At 39.3% G+C, this 22,414-nt stretch overlaps 1 protein-coding gene across 1 annotated transcript in view; it reads right to left on the reverse strand.

The window, feature by feature from the left end:
• HYDIN (HYDIN axonemal central pair apparatus protein) overlaps nucleotides 1-22,414 on the reverse strand; it is a 461,030-nt gene that overhangs the window by 275,965 nt on the left and 162,651 nt on the right. Inside the window, exons 10-11 of the mRNA XM_057534458.1 lie at nucleotides 21,655-21,838; nucleotides 6,795-6,894 (exon numbers count right to left, since the gene is read on the reverse strand). Of these exons, the coding sequence (XP_057390441.1) occupies nucleotides 6,795-6,894; nucleotides 21,655-21,838 (284 nt within the window). The remainder of the gene's footprint in view (nucleotides 1-6,794; nucleotides 6,895-21,654; nucleotides 21,839-22,414) is intronic.

Below are 22,414 nucleotides of genomic sequence, written 5' to 3' on the forward strand. Positions count from 1 at the left end.
TTCCTTACTCACTCTGGATGAAGTCCAAGGTTCTTAGTCGGGCAGTCAGCGGCAGCCCTCCAAGAACTGGTTCCCACCTACTACACCAGCCTCCAGCTTCATTTCCGCCTGTCCCCTCCCAAGTCTCTCTGTCTCTCTCTGTTTCACACCCCAGGAACTTGCAGTTCTTTGTCATTTCATGCTCATGGTATATTTTTACATAGTGTTTCTCTATGTGTTTTCACAAGTGTGTCCCTGCTTCTTGTGCCCAGCCCCTCCTTTTTTTCACTTGACTAACATATATTTCAAGACTGAGCTGTGTGTCCTGTATTCTTTTCAACTATTATCATTCATTCACTGTATGGCATTACATAACTGTTGATTTATGTCAGTTTCCCCCCACTCAATTCCATGCCTTTCTGAGGGCAGGAACTGTGTTTCCGTGCATCTCTGTACTCATGGTGCCTAGATATAAAAGCTTTCAAAAGAAGAAAAGGTTGCAGTTGGAGATGTGGGTTAAATTTCATGCATCCCGAGCGGCCTCCCCAAAACCAATGACACTGGCCTTCCCTGCTACTTCCTGTCTCTGAACATACATTCACACAATGGAACACTATACAACAATGAAAATGAAATGCAACTAGAGCTACAAGCAACAACGTGGATGAGACATGCATATTGATTCCAATTATGTACATTCCAAAGGCAGGCAGTACTAAATTGTAATGTTTAGTTATACACACATGGGAATATAAACTATAAATGAAAGTAAGGAAATAATAATCATGAAGGACAGAATGGTGATTATCTCAGGGAGAGGTTGGGGTGAAGGGAGTGTGATTGGGAAGGAATACACAGGGGGGCTTATTGAGGCTGGAAATATTCTATTATTGATCTTGGTGGCAATTACATAATGTCTGCCTATAATTATTTGTTATACTGTACATGTGTGTGTATTAGTTCCCTATTGCTGCTGGAACAAATTACCACAAACGTAGTGGCTTAACATACAAACTTACTATCTTAAAAGTTCTAGAGGTCCAAATCCAAAATGGGTCTCACTGGGCTAAAATCAAGGTGTTGGCAGGGCTGCGTTCCTTTCTGGATGGACTAGGAGAAAATCCATTTTCTTGCCTTTTCCTTTCCTAAAGGCTGCTTGAATTCTTTGGCCGTCTATCTTCAAAGCCAGAAATGGCTGGTAGAGTCTTTCTCATAGGGCATCATTCTAACACTGAGACTGATCCTTCTGCCTCCCTCTTGAACATTTAAGGACTCTTGTGCTTATTATTGAGCCACCCAGGACATTTTCCCTATCTTAAGGTAAGCTCATTAGTAACCTAAATTCCATTTTCTGCCCTAATTCCCCTTTGCTATGCAATGTAACATATCCACAGTAACATATCCACAGATGCTGGGGACATGGACATCTTGGGGAGGCCATTACTCTGCCTACCACAGCACACGTTATGTACATTTCTGAATCTGTGTTCTATTTCTCAGTGACAAAAGGTGAGAAGTCAAATTGTGGTATGTAAATACAAAGAATTCCTATACAACCATGAAAAAGAATGGCCCCTTTTTATTTAGCGTTATGGAATAATTTCTAAGAAATATTTAAAAAGCAGTATTAGAACTACTGTGTAAAGTATGCTGTCATTTATGTAAAAAGGTATGAGGAAAAGCATATCTATATGTATTTGCTTTTATATGCTCAAAGCATACAGGAAAACAAAAGCAAAGCAAAACAAAATGAGGCAAGGAGCTTTTCTATTTGCCTAAGAAGTATTTCTTAGTGGCCTAAAACCAGGAGGTTTTACCAACCTTTGAAGATAATAGTGAGGAATCAGCACCAGCCCTTGAAAAGACACATAGAATTGCACAGAATTTACAGGGAAGACAATATGGAATTACTATGTAAACAAAACCTTTCCCTGGCAATTGTATCTTTTAATAAACCACTAACAAAATAAAGAAGAATGTCATGGAGATGGAAAATTACACCGTTCAGTTTACCCAGGATGTGAATTCTGTGGCAGAATTCAGAATTGCAAAGGAAACAATAGATAAATGCCATTAGTTATGTAATGTTTGGGAACCTCCTGGAGAGCAGCCAGCACCCTGGAATACGGCCAAGTACAACATCCCAGGGAAGCCATTGTTGGGAGGGAAGTCCCAGCACCTGTGATGTGGGGGCCACTGGACCATTTCCAGCCTATGTCTGAACACTGATATACCAACATTTCCTCCAGATCCATTAAGAAATCCGGGGTAGGGGCTTCCCTGGTGGCGCAGTGGTTAAGAATCCGCCTGCCAGTGCAGGGGACACAGGTTTGAGCCCTGGTCCAGGAAAATCCCACATGCCATAGAGCAACTAAGCCCATGCGCCACAACTACTGAGCCTGCGCTCTAGAGCCTTCGAGCTACAACTACTGAGCCCATGTACCACAACTACTGAAGCCCGCACGCCTAGAGCCCGTGCTCCGCAACAAGAGAAGCCACCGCAATGAGAAGCCTGCACACAGCAACGAAGAGTAGCCCCCGCTCACCTCAACTAGAGAAAGCCCGCGTGCAGCAACGAAGACCCAACACAGCCAAAAATAAATATAAATAAAATAAAATAATTTATTAAAAAAAAGAAGTCCGGGGTAGATGATGCTGGTCTGAAGTGTGAAAACAGACCTGTCAATCCAGAAACTCCTAGTCCATTCTTCATTCATTCTAGGGCCATCTTGAGAATCTAGCATCCATGGGCAAGGGAGAGAGCAGATCAAACTAGGATTCATTCACTCATTCATTCATTTTTTTCATTTATTTGCTCATTCATTTAATCAGTATTTATTGAATGGCTTTATCTTCCTAGTGCTAACAGTTTAAGACATAGAGTATGATTTCAACATACAAATTTTTAAAACAGGTAAAACTACACTATTTTGCTTAGGGATAAATACATAGGTGGTAAAATTATATATGAAAACAAGAAAATGACTATCATAAAAGTCAAGGTGATGGTTACATCCCGGGAAGGTGCAGGAAATATCATCAGGAAGGGATACACACCTGGGGTGGGTGGAGGGTGGCAGAGTCTTGGGTTAGGCAGCCCCCTGTAGACTGCCTGACCCCTTTACACAAAGAGAAAAGTAACTGCATAGATATGGACTGAAAACAGTCCATAGATATGGAATGAAAACAAGATATTACAGAATAGTGGAATTTTTGCACTTGGGGATACTAATGACTGTGTACTCTTATTACTCTCCCCCCAAGTTTAAAATCACCACGGTCATATTCCTGGGAGACCTACACATTAAACAGCAGAAGTAAGTAGCACCAGCTACCCTGAAAATTAAACCCATTTTCTTATTCTTATATACAAACAGATAACCACAGACCAGAAGACATTGGAAGTAACCCTATGAATGCACACCTGCTACCCTGGATTTTTCTGACTAATAAATGTCAGTATTTCTCTGGGCATCCTTATTAAATAGCTTTAAATGGCATTTAATATTATTTATTATTCATGTTTGAGGATTAAAATCTTGTTGTTTGACAACAGATAATCAATCCTGTAGGTCTAACTTTGGAATGTTAAGACTTCCAGAAGAATAAAACGAAAAGAAAAAAAAAAAAGGAGGAAAGTATGTAAAAAAAAAATTTCCCAGAGCTGGAAGTGACACGTGAGTAACCAGACTCAAATGGCCCATAGAAAGCTGAAGAAAACGAACTAGAAAAACTCACTCTTGGACACAGCTTCATGACATTTCAGACCCCAAGTACAAAAAAAGGAAAAAAACAAAAACAAAAACCCTAGAAAATACGAGAGAGAAATACCAGGCCACCAATAAAGGAAGGAGAATTGTGTGGCCTTCAAACTTCTGGATTTTTACAATAAAGTTGGCACTATGGCTTCGAAGTTCTGAGGAGAAATTATTTTGAACCTAGAATTCTACAGTCAGCTAAACTCTCAAGTTGGTATGGAGGCAGAATAAGACATTTTCTTGCATGCAAGGATCAAAGTTTCCCACCTAGATATCCTTTTTCTGAGGAAGTTACTTGAGCAAAGTAAGAGTCAAAAGATATAATGGAACACATATGGAAATTAAAGAAAAATTCCTGGATAAAAACTGTGCAGAAGGTAACTGATCTAAATTAGAATAAAAAGCTGGTGGGCTCGGAGGAAATGTCTTCAAGGAGAAGAAGAGCATGAATTCTGAAATTAGATAGGAATAAAGAAATGAGGAATTAGAAACCACAGGGGGAAAAAATACCAAAAGCTGTACAGAAGAGTCAAGTCAATTATGAAGTAAGCTAAGACAAGGTATAGCTATGAAAAAGTGGTGGACAGTAAAGAAAGAGAATCTACAAGATACAGACCTTAAGGACATTCTTTGAGTGACTAAGGGTCAGAACACTCAACCAACAGAATATAAAATGTAATCTCAGAATAGTTTGACCCTTCAGTGTATAAAATTTATGTAGACAAAATAGAAGACTTGAATGTAGTTATCAACCATGACAACACAAAGTAGAATAACTCACAGAAGAGTGAGAAATGGGGTTGAACTGCAGTGGGCAGGTTAGGGTTTCCAGTATCTTTATACATCCAGAGATACTGTAGAGCTGATGGACCCAAAAATATAGTTTTAAGTATATAAATGAAAGTTATTTAAGGCTATAAATAAAACTCATAAAATAAAATAAATATAATAAAAATAACTGGGTTGCCAGGGGCTAAGGTGGGGGATAGAATTGCCTGTAAAGGGGCATGAGGAAATTTTATGGGGTGATGGAGATATTCTATACTTGCTTTTGGTGGTGGTTACATCACCGTTTAGGTTTGCCAAAGTTCGCAGAACTGTACACCAAAAAAGGGTGAATTTCATTGCATGTAAATTATAAACCAATAAGCCCAGGAAGAGGTAGAGGAGACAGAGGTGAACTAAATCTTCATCTTTCATATTGAGGACTCAAAAATAGTATATAAAATTGATAAATCAACAAATAGCCACATAAGCATAGAATCAGCAAGGGAAATTACCACCACAAGAAACATCTAAAAGTACTTCTTGGAAGCAGTACTGGAGAAATAGACTGTTATTTAGCTTCATAATATTACTATATGCATGTTTTACTTATTTATTGGCATCAGCTTTTTAAAAAATTCTGAAACATTTTTAAAATACAGAAAAGTCTCCAGAGTAGTGCAAAGAACTTCTATACATCCTTTGCCCAATAATCCCCTTTGTAGCAAATGATCCAATCCATGCTCACATGTTGCACACAGATGTCATGTCTCCCAGGTCTCCTTCAATCTGGAGCAGTTCTTCAGTCTTTTCTTCTTAAATTTTTTGATATTTTTTGAAGATTACAAGCTGGTCATCTCATTGTGTCCTTCAGTTTGGGTTAGTCTGATGCTTCCTTTTTATTAGACCCAAGTTAGGTATTTTGGTCCTAATATTGAAGACATGCTGTGTTTTCTTTGCATCCTAGCAGGTGATACACGACATTGATTTGCTCTATTTGCTGGTATTAACTAAGATGACATTTACCAGGTCTCTTTAGTGTAAAGTTAATTTTCTCCTCTTTATGATTAATAAGTATTTTGAGGGAGGATATTTTGGGACTATGTTAAAGCCTGTCCCACACCTCGCTTTCACCTATTAGTTTTTAAGCCATTGCTGATTTTCACCAGGATTGGTTATTACTATGATTGCCAAATGGCAAATTTTATTGAGTAGATTCATAGATTCCTGTTTATTCAATTGGTTATAATCTAGTAGTGACATTATTTATTTTGATTCTCGGCTTGTTCCAAATTTGGTCAGGGAGAGTCTCTTTGCTGGCTTCTGTGTCATTTTGACATATCTGTCTTTCTTTAAGCATTTCCTTATTTTCCAGCACAAAAGGATGTTCCAGGCTCATCTTGCTCTTTCTCTGCCTCAGTTCTAGAATCAATCAATTCTTCAAGGTTCCTTTTGAGTGGAGGGTGGGATTTAGAAACCGAGCTTTGGGTGCTAGCTGTGCTCATTGCTATTAGGGTCTCAAAGCTTCCATGACATCTCAGTGAACATAGCTAGGAATTAAGCATATGTATGTACATACACATATACATATATTTACATTTATATTTATTTCTATACCCATGCATATCAGCAACCCTGAGTTCATAGTGATAACTCCAATTCCATTCCAATACCAAAGGGCTCATCTTAGGCTTCCTCCTTCCCACATTTGTATCTACTCCTTCCGAGAGTGAAAAATACTGGCTCTTGTTATCCTCAATATATTTACTTTTTTGCTGAACTCCTCTATATGTATCCAACCTCCTGAAGCCATCAGGTTGCCACCCTCCTAGTACACCCTCCTTGTGGCTCTGGCCACTGCCAGGCTGCCTTCCCATCTCACTTGGCATGCATTACTAGGATAAAAACTTAAAAAGGAAAAAATTAAGTAGCCAAATACTATAAAAAGAACAAAACATTGTGATATAACACTGTGAGAATTTGTGTCAAGTAATATTCTTACTGCTCTAAAAATCAAAGGGTAACCCAGACCCATGGTTTCCCATCCCCACCCATCACACCACAAGTGTAATGTACTTCAAAGTTTGATCTGTACTAGAAAGAAGTGTGACATGCCTAGCTTGACTCCATCATTCCCCTACTGATATCATACACTGCACATAGCCAGAACATTCTCTCTCTCTCTCTCTCTCTCTCTCTCTCTCTCTCTCACACACACACACACACACGCTTTATCACTTTATGCTCTAGGCACTCGGTAACCTGAGTTTACCACACGGAAGAAGTCTTTACCTGAAATGTCACAGTAAACAGTCTGCTGGTAGAGTTTGGCTTCCCGAGGGTTAAAGTACACAGTGATTTCAGCTGATGAATTGGGCCAGACATCACCTTCCTAAAAACATGAAAGAATCATTAAAAAACAATATGATGAAGGGAAGGCACTGCTTTTAAATGCTGTTGTTGTAGCTCCAGGAAATTTGAAGGAAATATTTTGACAACAAATAAAAGAAAGCACAATTTTACCCAACAGATAGGAAATTTCTACTACTTGTTAAGAGGTGGTACAAGTTGGAAACAAGCTTCAAAGATCATTTCAGTGAGTTCATGAATATATAATTAGTTACTAAAGGAAACTAGGGTGTTTAGGGCATTTTTAAAATTTGTGGATTCAATTAACATTCATTGTATGCCACTGTGTGTCCAGCATTGGGCTTCAGAGATGAAGAAAGGTATGGTCTAAGATTGCATGGAGCTCACACCTCAGAGGGATGATAAAAATGTACACAAATATCTTGAAATATACGTGATAAGTGCTGTGCCTTATCTATATAAGGTCCAGAAAGGCCAGAGGGAAAGAAGTATCTAACTCACTTGATGGAGAAACCATTCCTAACTTTTGAGTGACAGCATTAAGGAAATACTCTTATTCTGTGTAAACGGCAGTGGCCCGAGGCAGAACAATGGCCAGATCAAACTCTGGTTCTGATCCAGTGTGATATTATTTCTCGTTTTAACTCAAACTACTCAAAAGTCACAATAAGAAAACCAAGTTTTGAAATTGTAATGCAACCTACCACATATCAGAATCCCCTTGAGATATCCTTTGAAAAATATTTTTGTACTAACCATGTAACTTCTCAGGGCTGTAAAAGGATATGCTATAGCACCTGCCTCAAAGGGTTTCCTAAGGTCTGACGAGGGATCACGCAGGTCAAATGCTTTCTGACCCACATTCAGTACACAGTAAGAGCTCAGCAAATAACTGTTTGCTATGACTGATGTTATTCTTATGCCACTTGGAAAGACTAAGATGAAAGTATCAGAAAAATTAGGGGGAAAATGTGGTTTTTTTCCTATGGTTTTTGTAAATAAGGCCAAGAACATCAGTGATAAGCACATCCAAAAATGTATAAATGGTCCTACCAACTAAATAGAAAACTAAGGAAAGGCAGCTTGATAAATAATTAGGATCCAGTTTCAGACAGTCCCACATGCACGTTCTATTTCCAGTTTCGCTGGAACTGAACATATAGTGCTGGAGTAAAGAATCAAGCAGAGAGCAAAGTGGTTTAAAATGCAGACGTCAAACAAGATGGGGAAAACAGAAAACTAGAGCCAATTTGGGTTTGCTTACAAAGGTAACAGCCTGGCGAGTGTGCTTCTCAGGCAACGTCGCCCTGCTTCAGAAGCATGAAGGGCATGAAGGGCACAGAGCCTCCAAGAAGCAGCAGTGAGGGGGACTTCCCTTGTAGCCCAGTGGTTAAGACTCTGCACTCCCACTGCAGGGGACCTGGGTTCAATCCCTGGTCAGGAAACTAGATCCCACATGCTGCAACGAAGATCCCGCACGTGGCAATAAAGATCCTGTGTGCCGCAACTAAGACCTGGCGCAGCCAAATAAATAAATAAATATTTAAAAAAAAAAAAAAAAGTAGTAGCAGTGAGGGCTGTGGGTGTCATGTGGGTCCCAGCAGCTCTCACTTCCACATCAGCCCACTAGAATGAAGGCTCCATGAGGGTGGGTGCTGTTCTATCTCCAGCACCTAAACCAGAAGTGGCTCATAGTAAGTGTTCAAAGTATTTATTGAATCATTCGCATCACTCAGTTTGCACACTGTGTAGTTATTGGCGAATGCCTATTCATCTTTGCAGTCTACTTCTGCCATTTTCTCCTCAACTGGGACCACAAAAGTCATACAATTTTAGAGCTGACATGGACTTTTGAGATCATGCAGGGCATAGGGAAGTCCTAAGCACTTTTGCTTATTTGAGCATTTCACCGTGGCGCTTTTCCAAACCTTGAAATGGGTATCTGTTTTATTCTGATAAACAGCGACTACCTGGCCCATTTTGATTTGTGGGGGTTTTTAGTGATATGGAGTGCTAGGAACACTCATGGCCAGAATGAGCAGAGAGGCCAGGCAGAAAAAGTGGCTCATCCATTCACTGGTGTATCAGTGGGTAGTCCATCTCAGAATGTCTAAAGACCTGGCCTTACTCCTAACCCATGAGACAAATGTATTCCCCTGCTGGGTTTAGGCTCTGCTTTGTTTAGAAGTGTAGAATGGACACAGCTAACCTGTTCCTATCCAAACTGACCACTGGGGCCATCTTGGATCCCTAGAAAACCTCTGCTAGAAAAGTCTCACCAGAGTGGTAAGAAACGCCCCAAAAAGGATATGCTGGGAATCAGATAAGCTCGGTACATGTGTGCAAATTCAAGGGCCCTACGGTTTGAGCTGGGCCAGACCACTTTCAAACACAAGAAAATCCAGGGTCCATGTGCATACAAGAAGGCAACAAACTTAAGTTCTATCCCAGAAGCACTCTTGCACATCCCATCATCAAAGAAGTCTGATTATCAGACTGGTGGGTTGGAGAACGGTGGGACAGACATGCTACAGAGAAGCAGCCAGAACCTCCAAGAGGAGGGAGCAGCAACATTTGGATGTGATCCAGGAGCGGACTGTCTGATATGGAGCCCCCTGGAGGCTGAGAAGCCCTTCCGCTTGGTGAGGCAAGACCAGCACAAAGGAATCTGAGTCCCCGGGGTTCTTCAGACTGGGAGAATGGGACTGTGGGTGCCGTGCTTTCTTATCCTGGGCTGCAGCGGTTTTGTTGTGCCTAAGACGTCTGCTAGTAATTTATGGCTTTTACTGAGCCCCCGGAGATAATTCAAGGACAAATCCTATGCTAAAACCTCTCCTGGGCTTGTATCAAGTAATGTGCATTAAGAGGGCTGAGTGTATCTATAAAAACAGAAGTGTGGTCATTCAGTTTCCTCCCACAGAGGGATGTTTTCAATATTAGGTCATTTGAAGGAGTTAGGAACATGCAGAAGGACACTTTTATTTTTCAGTTGGGATTAAAATAAAAGTTAAAGAACTTCAATTTCTTTACAGCAAAAGCATTTTCTACCAAATCAGAGACAGCAAACTCCAGTAACAGGCAATCAGCCTAACATGACCCCACTGCTACTTATATATCTTTGATACATTTCCTATTACTTTTCCCACACTTCTGAAGTTAACTTCCATGTCATTTATGTCTCTGAAAAGAATTTTTCTTTCTTTATTGCTCAGTTCTAAAGTTTCTTTCTGAAAGCCAAAAACATTCAGAATGTTCCCTACTGGCTCTGACATCAATATCCTTTCCTCCCAGTCCTGTGAAACCAGCCTCATCGTACAGAACCCCCTGCTGTTCTGCTTTCCTTCCATATATGACTCCTTTCCCATCACTGCCCATTTTCCTGCTCCAAATGAGAGATGAGTATGGAGAATATAATCTGTAAATGACCATTATCTTGTTTGTTGAACATAATTGTCCAACTGGCCTTCAGTTTTACTGTAATTATCTTCCTTCTTGGTCTTAATGTTTTGTTTTTCCCTCAGACCCATGACTGCCTTTCACTTATTAATCAAGTGACCTGCTAGAAGGAATCAACTTTGAATTTTCAGGTCTAAAGTTAATTTCCATGTTTGCAGTTTTTGCCCCAATATTAAATATTTCTGGAAATGGAGTTTCTGGAACAAGAACAACCAAGTGACTCGACAGGGACAGTTCTGAGACTTTCTGAAAGCTGTCTATGAACATGTCACCACTGGTTCATGATAGGTCATTAATACGATCATGAGAAAGGTGTCTTATTAAAATGATCTCCTTAAGAATTATATGTGTATAATATATTATATATATATATATATATATATATATATATATATATATACACACACACAATAGGTATAGGGTCTTAATTTATTTAATGAGCCATAAGGAACCTTGCTGTTTCTAAGACTTCCCTAGGCCTCCTTCCACCTCCACTGGTTCTCTAATCTGAGCACAAAGATCTGAGAGGATGAACAATAATAAAGGGAGGGTGAAGAATGGGAAAACCACACCGACAAAAGAGCCGTGACTTGTGAAGGACAGTTTGCTCTCAGCAGATCCCTGTCCTCCTTTCACCTTTCCGGTGCCCTTTTCCAAGGAGTCAGCGCCCACATGTTTGCAATGTGACTCACGACTAATGATACAAGAAGTGGAAGGGGGTTGCAGTAAAAAGCTAGATCTTTCCTCTTTGGTAGCCATCTGGGCTCCCACCCAACCTGGTTCTGCTGAGCTCACATGCTATGCCGATCTGAGAAAAATAAACTAAATTTGAGCTGTGCTTTCAAAGTCTGAATTGCTGAACCACATGTTTTCCACAGGCTTAGGTGACGACAAAGCATGGTTTACTGTTACTTACATGGTAATAAAGAAATTATCAAGTTTCTCTCCCTTTTTAAGGCTTAGTTACATTAAGCTGAAGCTTCCCTAGGGATTCTGGATGAAGGAGCAGAAATGTCTTCCCTGCTCACTGATGTCAGCCGGCCAATCATTTAGGGCCAGTTTGGGCAAAGATCTTTAAATTCTCAGACCCTTATTTCTGAGAAAATATCAAGTGTTCAACATTCAGAAAATTGCTGCATCTTAAAAGTGTGACCTGAGCCAGCAGTACCAGAGTTCAGAAACAAGGCTAGCACACCTGTGCTGTGATTTCTCAGAGGACTCCTAGATGCCCATGGAAACCAAAAGCTTAATTCTCTCTTTTTGCCCTGTAATATTCTTCTGCCTCTCAATTCTCGCAATTGTGTTTTTTATCTCTGACTCTCTCTCACTCAGGGTACCCAAGAGACCTAAGCAGAGGAAATAACAGAATGAGACTGTCAAAATTCTGTACAGCCAAAGTCCATCTAGTAAAATAGAATATTGTATTTCTGAAGGTAGTCAATTCCACTTGTTTTTCTGGAAGGCACAAAACATGCCTAATAGACTAAATTTCACAATTCTTTTCCAAAGGGGGAAGAAAACTATATGGATGCAAGTGGCTTGAGAAATGATCAGTATTCTATAGAACTTACTACCTTCCCTAGGTCAGGAATAAATGGGAAATTTTAGGTTAATTACATTAATATTTCAAGACATTATCAAAAGAATAGACATGAGGAACTTGATAAAAATAGTAGTAATACAGCACATGCTTTAATGACTAGAACAACAATTATGGTTACTATTAGAATATCAATAAACTACCAAGTAAAAAAAATTCCTTCCAGCCCATTTTCTTGTATCTGCCTAGGAATGCCTTCTCCCTGGGTCTTTGCCCACTCCCTTCATCTTCAATGAACATGTCTGGGGTCTCTCAAAAGAAAAACTCCCACTTCTGCACTCTGTGACCACATCAGTACCAAAGATGTCCCAGCATAACTCCTCAAGGTTCTTCCAACAGACCCCATGGCAATGGTAGGCAGTGAGCATGATGGGAAGAAAGTGAGCTGAGACAGTGGAATTAACCAGTGGCCAAGTGGTGGTAGAACAGAGTAAGAACTTGCAGTTCTAGAGTTTTGGATCAGACATTCTTACAGCATTGAGTCAAACTACTTCTCACATGATCACATAAATAAAATGTGATTTAAATTCAAACCCATCACCACTTTTTGACAATTTAAGGACAGTGACTGATCTCTTAATCTTGAATCTACTTACTTTAAATTGAAAGAGCCTCTAAAATAGGAACAGTGTTCCCATACAACACTCAATACACAGAGAACACAATAAGGGCTAAACTAAACTTTGTTTTGGCTGACGCATTTAAAGAACTGGATATATAGACATAGGTCTGAGAATATAAGCATATCATTTCTTACTTCCTTTCAGACCCTAAGGTAACATGGGATTTTTTTGTTTTTTGTTTACTTTTTAAGTTTACCTCAGTTGAAGACAATATCCTTCCTGGTGGACACAGAGGCTGAAGGGCCCATCAGAAAGCAAGGTAGTCTCTAAACCCCTGCATCAACCTTCAATTTTATTTTTATTTTTTGAACAGGCCGTCAATTGGAGATTGACTGTTAGATCATTAGGTGGCACTGCTTGGTTTTAATCATCTCTGTTTCTACTATGAACTCAGCTCGTATCAAGAAGCTAATTAAAAGGAATCACATCCTAATAAAAAAAACTAATCACTGATGCATAGCTCAACTGTCAGAAATTAAATAGTGACCATTTGGCATAACTGATCTTCCATGTGAGCAAGATTCAGAAGATCCTTCAGTAGAAAATGGTGATGAACAAGGCATAATAGGGTAGAAAAACATGTAGGATAGGCTGGCGAGCTCTCAGCTGTCTGGTTCTCCTCTTGGCCATCCTTCTCTGTGAATTCACAGCCTATCCTCTCTTTGCAGGGCCTCTAAAGATGAGCACCTGGGGGCTGTCCTGGGTCCACTGCAAGTTACCTTCTTTGCTCTGCTCTTAGAACTTCCATCCACTTTTCATGCCTTCCATGAAGACCTCTAAAGGATACTCACCTCCAGTCCTGATTCCCATCCCACAAGTACTGCAATTCCAAAATTATTTGGACATCTAGTGTCATCTCAAATTCAACATGTTCAGAACCAAACTCATCATCATTAATTGATTTACATTTGTTCGTTCGTTCCTTCCTTCTTTCATCCACCCATTAATTGGTACTGTGCTAGGCCTGGGATACAGATAAGGATAAGGCACTCCTTGATGTTAACAATCTCAGAGTCTGTTCTCAAACTGGAGAATCATAACCTACTAGCTAAAAAGGATCAACATGCCCAAATATCCTTATTTTGTGTAAAAGGCAACTGATGCCAAAGGAGATCAAATTGCTTGTTTAAGGTCACATTTGCCATTGGCAAAGCTAGGAGTTAAACCCAGGACTCCTAACTTGCTAATTCCTATCAAAGACATCATAATTCTCCCGGTCACTCTAGTTCAGATCTGAGAAGACATATGATTCCTCACCACGTCTCACCATCAATGGCCAGTCAGTCAAAAAGCACTTTAGTGTCTTTCTTTCGAGCATCTCTCACATCTGCCATTTCCTTTGCTTTCCGACCATCAACAGGCCGTTCCAGGTCAGTGTCACCCTCACACATTACCCTCCACTTGCCTGCAGAGATGTTCAGTTTCCCTGACACTCCCTGCACTAGTGAATTTCCCCTGCCTGACCTGCATTACCCATCCCACCCTCTATCCATCCTCTTCCAATTTGATCCACAAGCTGATGCTATGATAATCTTTCTAAAACACCCTGAACACATCCTGTTCCTGATCCAAACCTTATAGTGAGTCTCAGACACCCTCAGCACCAGTTACCAAACTAGGATCCACACAACGCTGACTCCGGTGGATACTGTGTGGGAAAGGGGGTCTCTCGTCCTGGGGAAGTACTGTTTGCACTTTTCCCTTTGAGAGTCACCTTCTCTTGAACCAGTATTTCCCAAACTTATTTGAGCACAAATTACCCCTTTGCAAGGAACACACACTACCACCACTCAGATCCAGTATTTACAGAAAACATACTGTGGGAGACAATCGGCTATAGCGTGACGGGTTGCCAGGGCAGCCCAGATATGCCAACTCTCCTTCTCAATCTCATTTCTTATATTCTCCTTGACCACCTGCTCCAGAAAAATCCATCATTTCATTGTTGTTTAATATGCTATGAACCCATTATTAAAAGTGTCCCTTTTCTTTGTTTTCAAAATTTCTCCAATTGGAAACATCCTTCTTCTTCTTTTCTATTTAATTAAATCTTACCCTTCCTCCAACATTCAGTTCAGATCTCATCTCTTCTATAAACCCTTTCCCAACTCTATCATCCAAAAATACTACAGAATTGACCTGTATCATAAAACCAAAATCTCAATAGTGGAAAATACCCATAGTTCACATTTGACTCAAGAAGCTAATGAAATTACAGAATTTTCCCATCAAATACCTTCCAAAGTAATTTACAAGGTAAGATTATATTACACTCACAAGAACTGTATTTCTATAAAACTATCAGGATCTTTAAGTAGGAAAAAAGGAAATTTAACATCAATAAATATATCAGTATAACTGACACTGAGTTCTGCTATTTTGACCAGAAAAACATTAAGGATGACACTAGGAAAAATTCATGCCTTCATTTTTCATTTTGCAAAAATGATCAAGAATCAGCTAATGAATACTATCATGAGAAGATAACCTGAATACCGTACAGAAAAGACAAAATTATTACAGATGCCATAAACATCACTTATGTACTAAGCAAATATTATCCCCTTCTTGGGTTTTTTTCCACATAATATAAATGAAATTAGTCTCATTTATTTAAAAAGGTATCATTTCTGTGTATCATTATTCTACAAAATATTTTTCCTCCTAATAGTGAAAAAATGCCTTGTGATAAGAATGCCCAATTCAGTTCCTATCTAGAATTCAAAAGGAATCATATTAAGTGCCACGTTTTAACACATATATCTGCAGCGAGAAGCTTTGGGTTTCGTGCATGAGGAGAAGAAAATCTGAGGTAAGCCCAGTCTTCCTACTTCTGAATTTGAAATATACAAGCCTTACCTGCAGGCCCCCCACCTCCTTCTGACCACCAATGTTTGCCATCTCAGAGTCACCCACTCCCAGAAGGCTATGAGAAAAGGACAGCAGTCATCAGCCTGGATTCTCCATACCAGCTAGGAAGAATCTTGGACTGCCTACACTCTGGACCTTACCAGCCATGTCTAAGATTGCCATGACTGATTGCTCCTCCCTGCCTCTGCCTCTGCCTCACTCAGCAACTTACTTGCTTGGACTTGTCATGCCTTCCTGATCTTTTCAGCATCTTTGGGCATGACCTACTTTTATAGGTGCATGTCCTGTCCTTCCAAGACTGTATGCTCACCTTGATTTAACCTCTTTCTGGGCTAACTCATTATATCTGAAGATCCCTTTGCTCAGTTGAGCCCTGGATAGTCTTCTGACATGAGAGAAGATTCAGCCTCAACCCACATCTCCAAACTTGTTTTCCCACATGAACCCTTTACTTCAAGCAAACTGATCCACTAATGGAGCCTTGAATGAACCATGCCATGCACACCCTCAATTTTGTTTTCCAAAAGTTCCATCCTGCAAGACCCAATTCAAGGCTCTGCTCTCAAAAAGCCTACTCTAACTTCTTAGCCTATGATAATCACCTCAGCCTCTGAACTAGCGTCCTGACTGTCTGTCTTTACCTGTGATTCACACAACAAGTCTCACTAAATATTAGTTCCAAAGGATATCTCCAAGGGGAAGGCTCCCTCTTAAGAGATTTATAATGCTCGTTATCATATGAAAGACTTTTATAAGTCTAACAGCAAATAAACCTTTCAAGCAATATTGAACCCAGTGTTTCTCAAACTTATTTACCATGGACTCCCTTTTCTATGTTATATACTGTAATAATTTGGAAGTACAGACATAGGAAAACTGGTATGTATAGGTCAATGGCACTTCTCACAAGTGACTTTTTATTCTAATGTGTCCTTGTGCCCATGTCTTCTCTCCAACAGGTTTGAATGGCAGCTCTAACTAGCTGTGGGTTTTCTCAACTCCTATTGCTGTCTTTACCCTCACAGCACTCTATGCTTGCTAAGTTTAAGGTAATGTACAGTGCCTAGCAGATAGTAAACACAGAAGATGCTGGTTATTTTCATTTTGAGGCAGTGGGGCAGAGTGGTCAGGAGTTTGGTCTGTGAAAGAAGCACATAAATATATAAAGCAAATATTAACAGACATAAAGGGAAGAATTTACAATAATATGATAATAGTAGGGGACTTTAACACCCCACTTATATCAATGAACAAATCATCCAGACAGAAAATCAATAAAGAAACCGTGACCTTAAATGACACATGAAACCAGCTGGACTTAACAGATACCTACAGGACATTCCACTCAAAAACAGCAGAATACACATTCTTTTCAAGTGCACATGGAACATTCTCCAGAATAAATCACATGCTAGGCCACAAAACAAGTCTCAACAAATTTAAGAGATAGAAATTATATCATCTTGCCCAACTGCAACAGTATGAAACTAGAAATCAATCACAGGAAGAAAAATGGGTAAAACACAAACACATGGAGACTAAACAACATGCTACTAAAAATCAATGGGTCAATGAAGAAATCAAAAAGGAAAGCAAAAATACACCAAAATGAATGACAATAAAAACACAACTTTCCAAAATCTATGGAACACAGCAAAAGCAGTTCTAAAAGGGACATTTACAGCGATACAGTCCTACCTCAAGAAACAAGAAAAATTTCAAGTAAACAACATAAACTACTATCTAAAGGAATTAGAAAAACAACGAAGCCCAAAATCAGCAGAAGGAAGGAAATAATAAATATAAGAGAGGAAGTAAATAAAATAGAGACCAAAAAAAGAAAAAAACCCAGTAGAAAAGATCAGTGAAACCAAGATAAATAAAACTGATAAGGCTTTAGCCAGGTTCATTAAGAGAAAAAGAGACAGAACCCAAATAAACAAAATAAGAAATGAAAGAGGAGAAATTACGACTGATATCACAGAAACACAATCATAAGAGAATATTATGAATGGTCATATGCCAACAAATTGGACAACCTAGAAGAAATGGATAAATTCCCAGAAACATACAATCCTCCAAGACTGAATCAGGAAAAAATAGATAATCTGAACAGACCAATTACTAGTATTGAAATTGAATCAGTAATCAAAAAACGTCTCAGAGAAAAAAGTCCCAGACTGCCCAGCTTCACAGGGGAATTCTACCAAACATATAAAGAAGAGTTAATACTTATCCTTCTCAAACTAATGCAAAAAATTGAACAGGAGGGAACACTCCCCAAGTCATTCTATGAGTCCATTTCCCTGATACCAAAACCAGAAAAAGATACTACCAAAAAAAGAGAAGATTACAGGCCAATATCTCTGATGGATACAGATGCAAAAATCCTCAACAAAATATTAGCAAGCCAAATTCAACAATATATAAAAAGGATCATACATCATGATCAAGTGGGATTTATTCCAGGGATGCAGGGATGGTTCAATATACACAAATCGATCGCTGTGATATGCCACATTAACAAAACAAATGGTAAAAATCATATGATCGTCTCTCAATAGATGCAGAAAAAGCATTCAACAAAATTCAATACCCATTCATGATAAAACTCTCAACCAAGTTGGTATAAAGGGAACATATGCCAACATAATAAAGGCCATTTACAATAAATACACAGCTAATATTATACTCAATGGTGAAAAGCTAAAAGCTATTTCTCTAAAATCAGGAACAAGACAAGGATGCCCACTCTTGACAATTCTATTTAACATAGTATTGGAAGTCCTAGCCACAACAATCATGCAAGAAGAGGAAACAAAAGCATCTAAATTGGAAGGGAAATAATGAAACTGTCAGTATTTGCAGATGACTTGATACTATATAGAGAGAACCATAAAGTCTCCAACAAAAAACTACTAGAGCTAATAAATGAACTCAGTAATGTTGCAGAATATAAGATTAATATGCAGAAACCTGTAGATTTTCTATACACTAATAATGAACTATTAGAAAGAGAAAGCAAGAAAACAATCCCATTTACAATTGCATTAAAAAGAATAAAATACCTAGGAATAAACTTAACCAAGGAGTTGAAAGACCTGTACTCTGAAAACTATAAGACACTGATGAATGAAATAGAAGATGATACAAATAACTGGAAAGATATCCCGCATTCATGGATTGGAAGAATTAATACTGTTAAAATGTCCATACTACCCAAAACAATATACAGATTTAATATAATCCCTATCGAAATACCCATGACATTTTTCAAAGAACTAGAAGTAGTAAACCTAAAATTTGTATGGGACCACAAAAGATCCCCTAATAGCCAAAGCAATCTTGAGAAAAAAGAACAAAGCTGGAGGTATCACGCTCCCTGACCTCAGACTATACTACAAAGCTACAGTAATCAAAAGAATGTGGTACTGGTACAAAAGCAGACACATAGATCAATTGAACAGAATAGAGAGCCCAGAAATAAACCCACACACATATGGTCAATTAATCTATGACAAAGGAGGCAAAAATATACAATGGGGGAAAGACAGTCTCTTCAAAAAGTGGTGCTGGGCGGGTTCAAGCCCTGGTCTGGGAAGATCCCACATGCCGCAGAGCAACTAGGCCCGTGAGCCACAACTACTGAGCCTGCGCGTCTGGAGCCTGTGCTCCGCAACAAGAGAGGCCGCGATAGTGAGAGTCCCGCGCATCGTGATGAAGAGTGGCCCCCGCTCACCGCAACTAGAGAAAGCCCTCGCACAGAAATGAAGACCCAACACAGCCGAAAATAAATAATAAATAAATAATAAATAATAATTTAAACAAACAAACAAACAAAAAAAACGTAGTTAATTGAGATCTCATCAGTTTTTAAAAAAAAAAAAGTGGTGCTGGGAAAACTGGACAGCTACATGTAAAAGTGTGAAATTAAAAGACTTCCTTATACCATGTAAACTCAAAATGAATTAGAGACCTAAAGGTAAGACCTGAAACCATAAAACTCCTAGAAGAGAACATAGGGAGAACACTCTTTGACATAAATCATAGTAATATTTTTTTAATCTGTCTCCTAAGGCAAAAGAAATAAAAGCAAAAAATAAACAAATGGGACCTAATGAAACTTAAAAGCTTTTGCATAGCAAAGGAAACCATCAACAAAATGAAAAGACAACCTACTGAATGAAGAAAACATTTGCAAATGGCATGACAGATAAGGAGTTAATATCCAAAATATACATACAACTCATAGAACTCAATATCAAAAAAACCAAACAATCTGATTAAAAATGGGCAGAAGACCTGAACAGACATTTTTCCAAAGAAGACATACGGATGGCTAACAGGCACATGAAAAGATGCTCATCATCGCTAATTATTAGAGAAATGCAAATCAAAAAATAAAAAAACAATGAGAGGGCTTCCCTGGTGGCACAGTGGTTGAGAATCTGCCTGCCAATGCAGGGGACACGGGTTCGAGCCCTGGTCTGGGAAGATCCCACATGCCGCGGAGCGACTAAGCCCGTGAGCCACAACTACCGAGCTTGCGCGTCTGGAGCCTGTGCTCCACAGCAAGAGAGGCGGCGACAGTGAGAGGCCCGCGCACCGCGATGAAGAGTGGCCCCCGCTTGCCACAACTAGAGAAAGCCCTCACACAGAAACGAAGAGCCAACACAGCCATAAATAAATAAATAAATAAATTTAAAAAAAAAAAAAAAAAACAATGAGATATCACCTCACACCTGTCAGAATGGCTATCATCACAAAGCCTACATATTACAAATGTTGGAGAAGATGTGGAGAAAAGGAAACCCTTGTACATTGTTGGTGGGAATATAAATTGAAGCTGCCACTATGGAAAACAGTATGGAGGTTCCTCAGAACCCTAAAAATAGAACTACCATATGATCCAGCAATTCCACTCCTGGGTACATAATCCGAAAAAAAGGAAAACACTGATTTGAAAAGATACTTGCACCTCAATGTTCATAGCAGCATTATTTACAATAGCTAAGATATGGAAGCAACCCAAATGTCCATCAATAGATGAATAAAGATGTGCAACACACACAAACACACACAAAATAATGAAATATTACTCTGCCATAAAAAAGAATGAAATTCTGCCATGTGCAACACGTGTATGGACCTAGAGAGCATTATGCTTAGTGAAATACATCAGATGGAGAAAGACAAATACTGTATGTTATCGTCTAAAAGATAAAACAAACAAATGTATACAGCAAAACAGAAACAGACTCATAGAAAACAAACTAGTGTATACCAATGGGAAGAGAGAAGGGGGGAGGGGCAGGATAGGGTTATGAAATTAAGAGATACAAACTACTATGTATAAAAAAGATAAGCAACAAGGATATATTGTATAGCACAGGGGATAATAGTCATTATTTTGTAATAACTTTAAATGGAGTATAATCTATAAAAATATCAAATCACTATGTTGTACACCTAAAAAAAAAAGTTTAGTCTGTGGAATCAGACAGATCCTGTTCTAACTCTGGCTCAGGTCTCACTAGATAGACATTGAGGTCAAGGACTATGTCTGTTTTGTTCATCGATGCCTGGTACATACGCAGTGCCTGGTACAGAACATGCACTCAATAAGTATTTATTGAGTGAATTAAGGACAAAGCAGTTTTCAACCCGAGTGATTTTGCCCACCAGAGGACATCTGACATCTGGACAGAGTTTGGGTTGTCACAACTAGCATCCGATGGGTAAAAGTCAGGGCTGCTATTAAATATGCTACAATGTACAGGACAAAGAATTATCCAGCCCCAAATGTCAATAGCACAGAGATTGAGAAACCCTGCTCTAGAGTGAGGCTAATGAGGGATAAATTTCTAACTACCGGCACTAATCATTTGGGCTCGAGTAAGTTATCAAATTTCTCTAAGTCTTAATTTCCTCATCTGTAGAATGGGGGACTGATTACAACTGATAATATATATAGAAACAAGATAAAGTATGTAATATATATGGAGTGTTTAACAGTGACTGGTGCATATAAAGTGTGACCTGTAAATGTAACCTCTGAGTGTTCTTACTATTAATCTTCATTCACGGTCTCATAACGACGATGAAGCTCCTCAGGTGGAATCTTTATGCTCTTGGAACTCACTGTATCAATCTCAGAGTGAGTAATCCCATCAAATTAAGCCCTGCATCCCCACTACATTTACTGTAAGGTCAGATGTATTTATGTGCTTACCAGAGGCTCAACACTGAAAATGTTATTCAAGAAGAGCATGCTATCTGCCTGAACCAGCTTTCTCTGATTCTCAAAGGTGCGGGACAGAATGGAAAGATGCTGTTGGAGAGAAGGATCAATAATGCACTCCTCAAGAAACCCGTCGGTCTCATTCTTTTCCTCTTTGATAAGATCATCACAGACCCTAAAAAAAAAGCAAGAAACATGAGATTCATTTTGATACTCCCATGAAGAACATTGTAAAGGGCTCCCCACCAGCCCATCCTCTTGGGAATAGTCTCACCCATGACCTTGGGGTGGTCCTTCCTTGCCCTGAATCTATAACATACCCGCTGAGTGACCTTGTACTTTAACCTCTCAAGAACCTCAGCTCGCTTCCTTCAAGAAGTGCTCCCAGGCTTCCTGTCCTACTCAATGCCCATGTGCTTACTCCTGAGCCCTTATGTATATTTGGACAAATATTTTCTTTTAGGTAATTGTGTTTTACAGGCTGCTTCTTCAATATTTAACATATACCCTGCCTCTCACACTTTAAGTGCAATTTCATTTCTTCTACACTTGCTTAGCTTGAATTCCTTCCTAGCTGTTATTACCTAGAGAACAGAATCTGGAGCCAGCAAGGCCTAGAGCTTCTTTTGTTTTTGTTTTTTAAATTAATTTATTTTTGGCTGTATTGGGTCTTCGTTGCTGGGCGCGGGCTTTTCTCTAGTTGCAGCGAGCGGGGGCTACTCTTTGTCGCAGTGCACGGGCTTCTCATTGC

The sequence above is a fragment of the Balaenoptera acutorostrata genome, chromosome 19, assembly GCF_949987535.1.
Source record: "Balaenoptera acutorostrata chromosome 19, mBalAcu1.1, whole genome shotgun sequence".
Taxonomy (NCBI): domain Eukaryota; kingdom Metazoa; phylum Chordata; class Mammalia; order Artiodactyla; family Balaenopteridae; genus Balaenoptera; species Balaenoptera acutorostrata.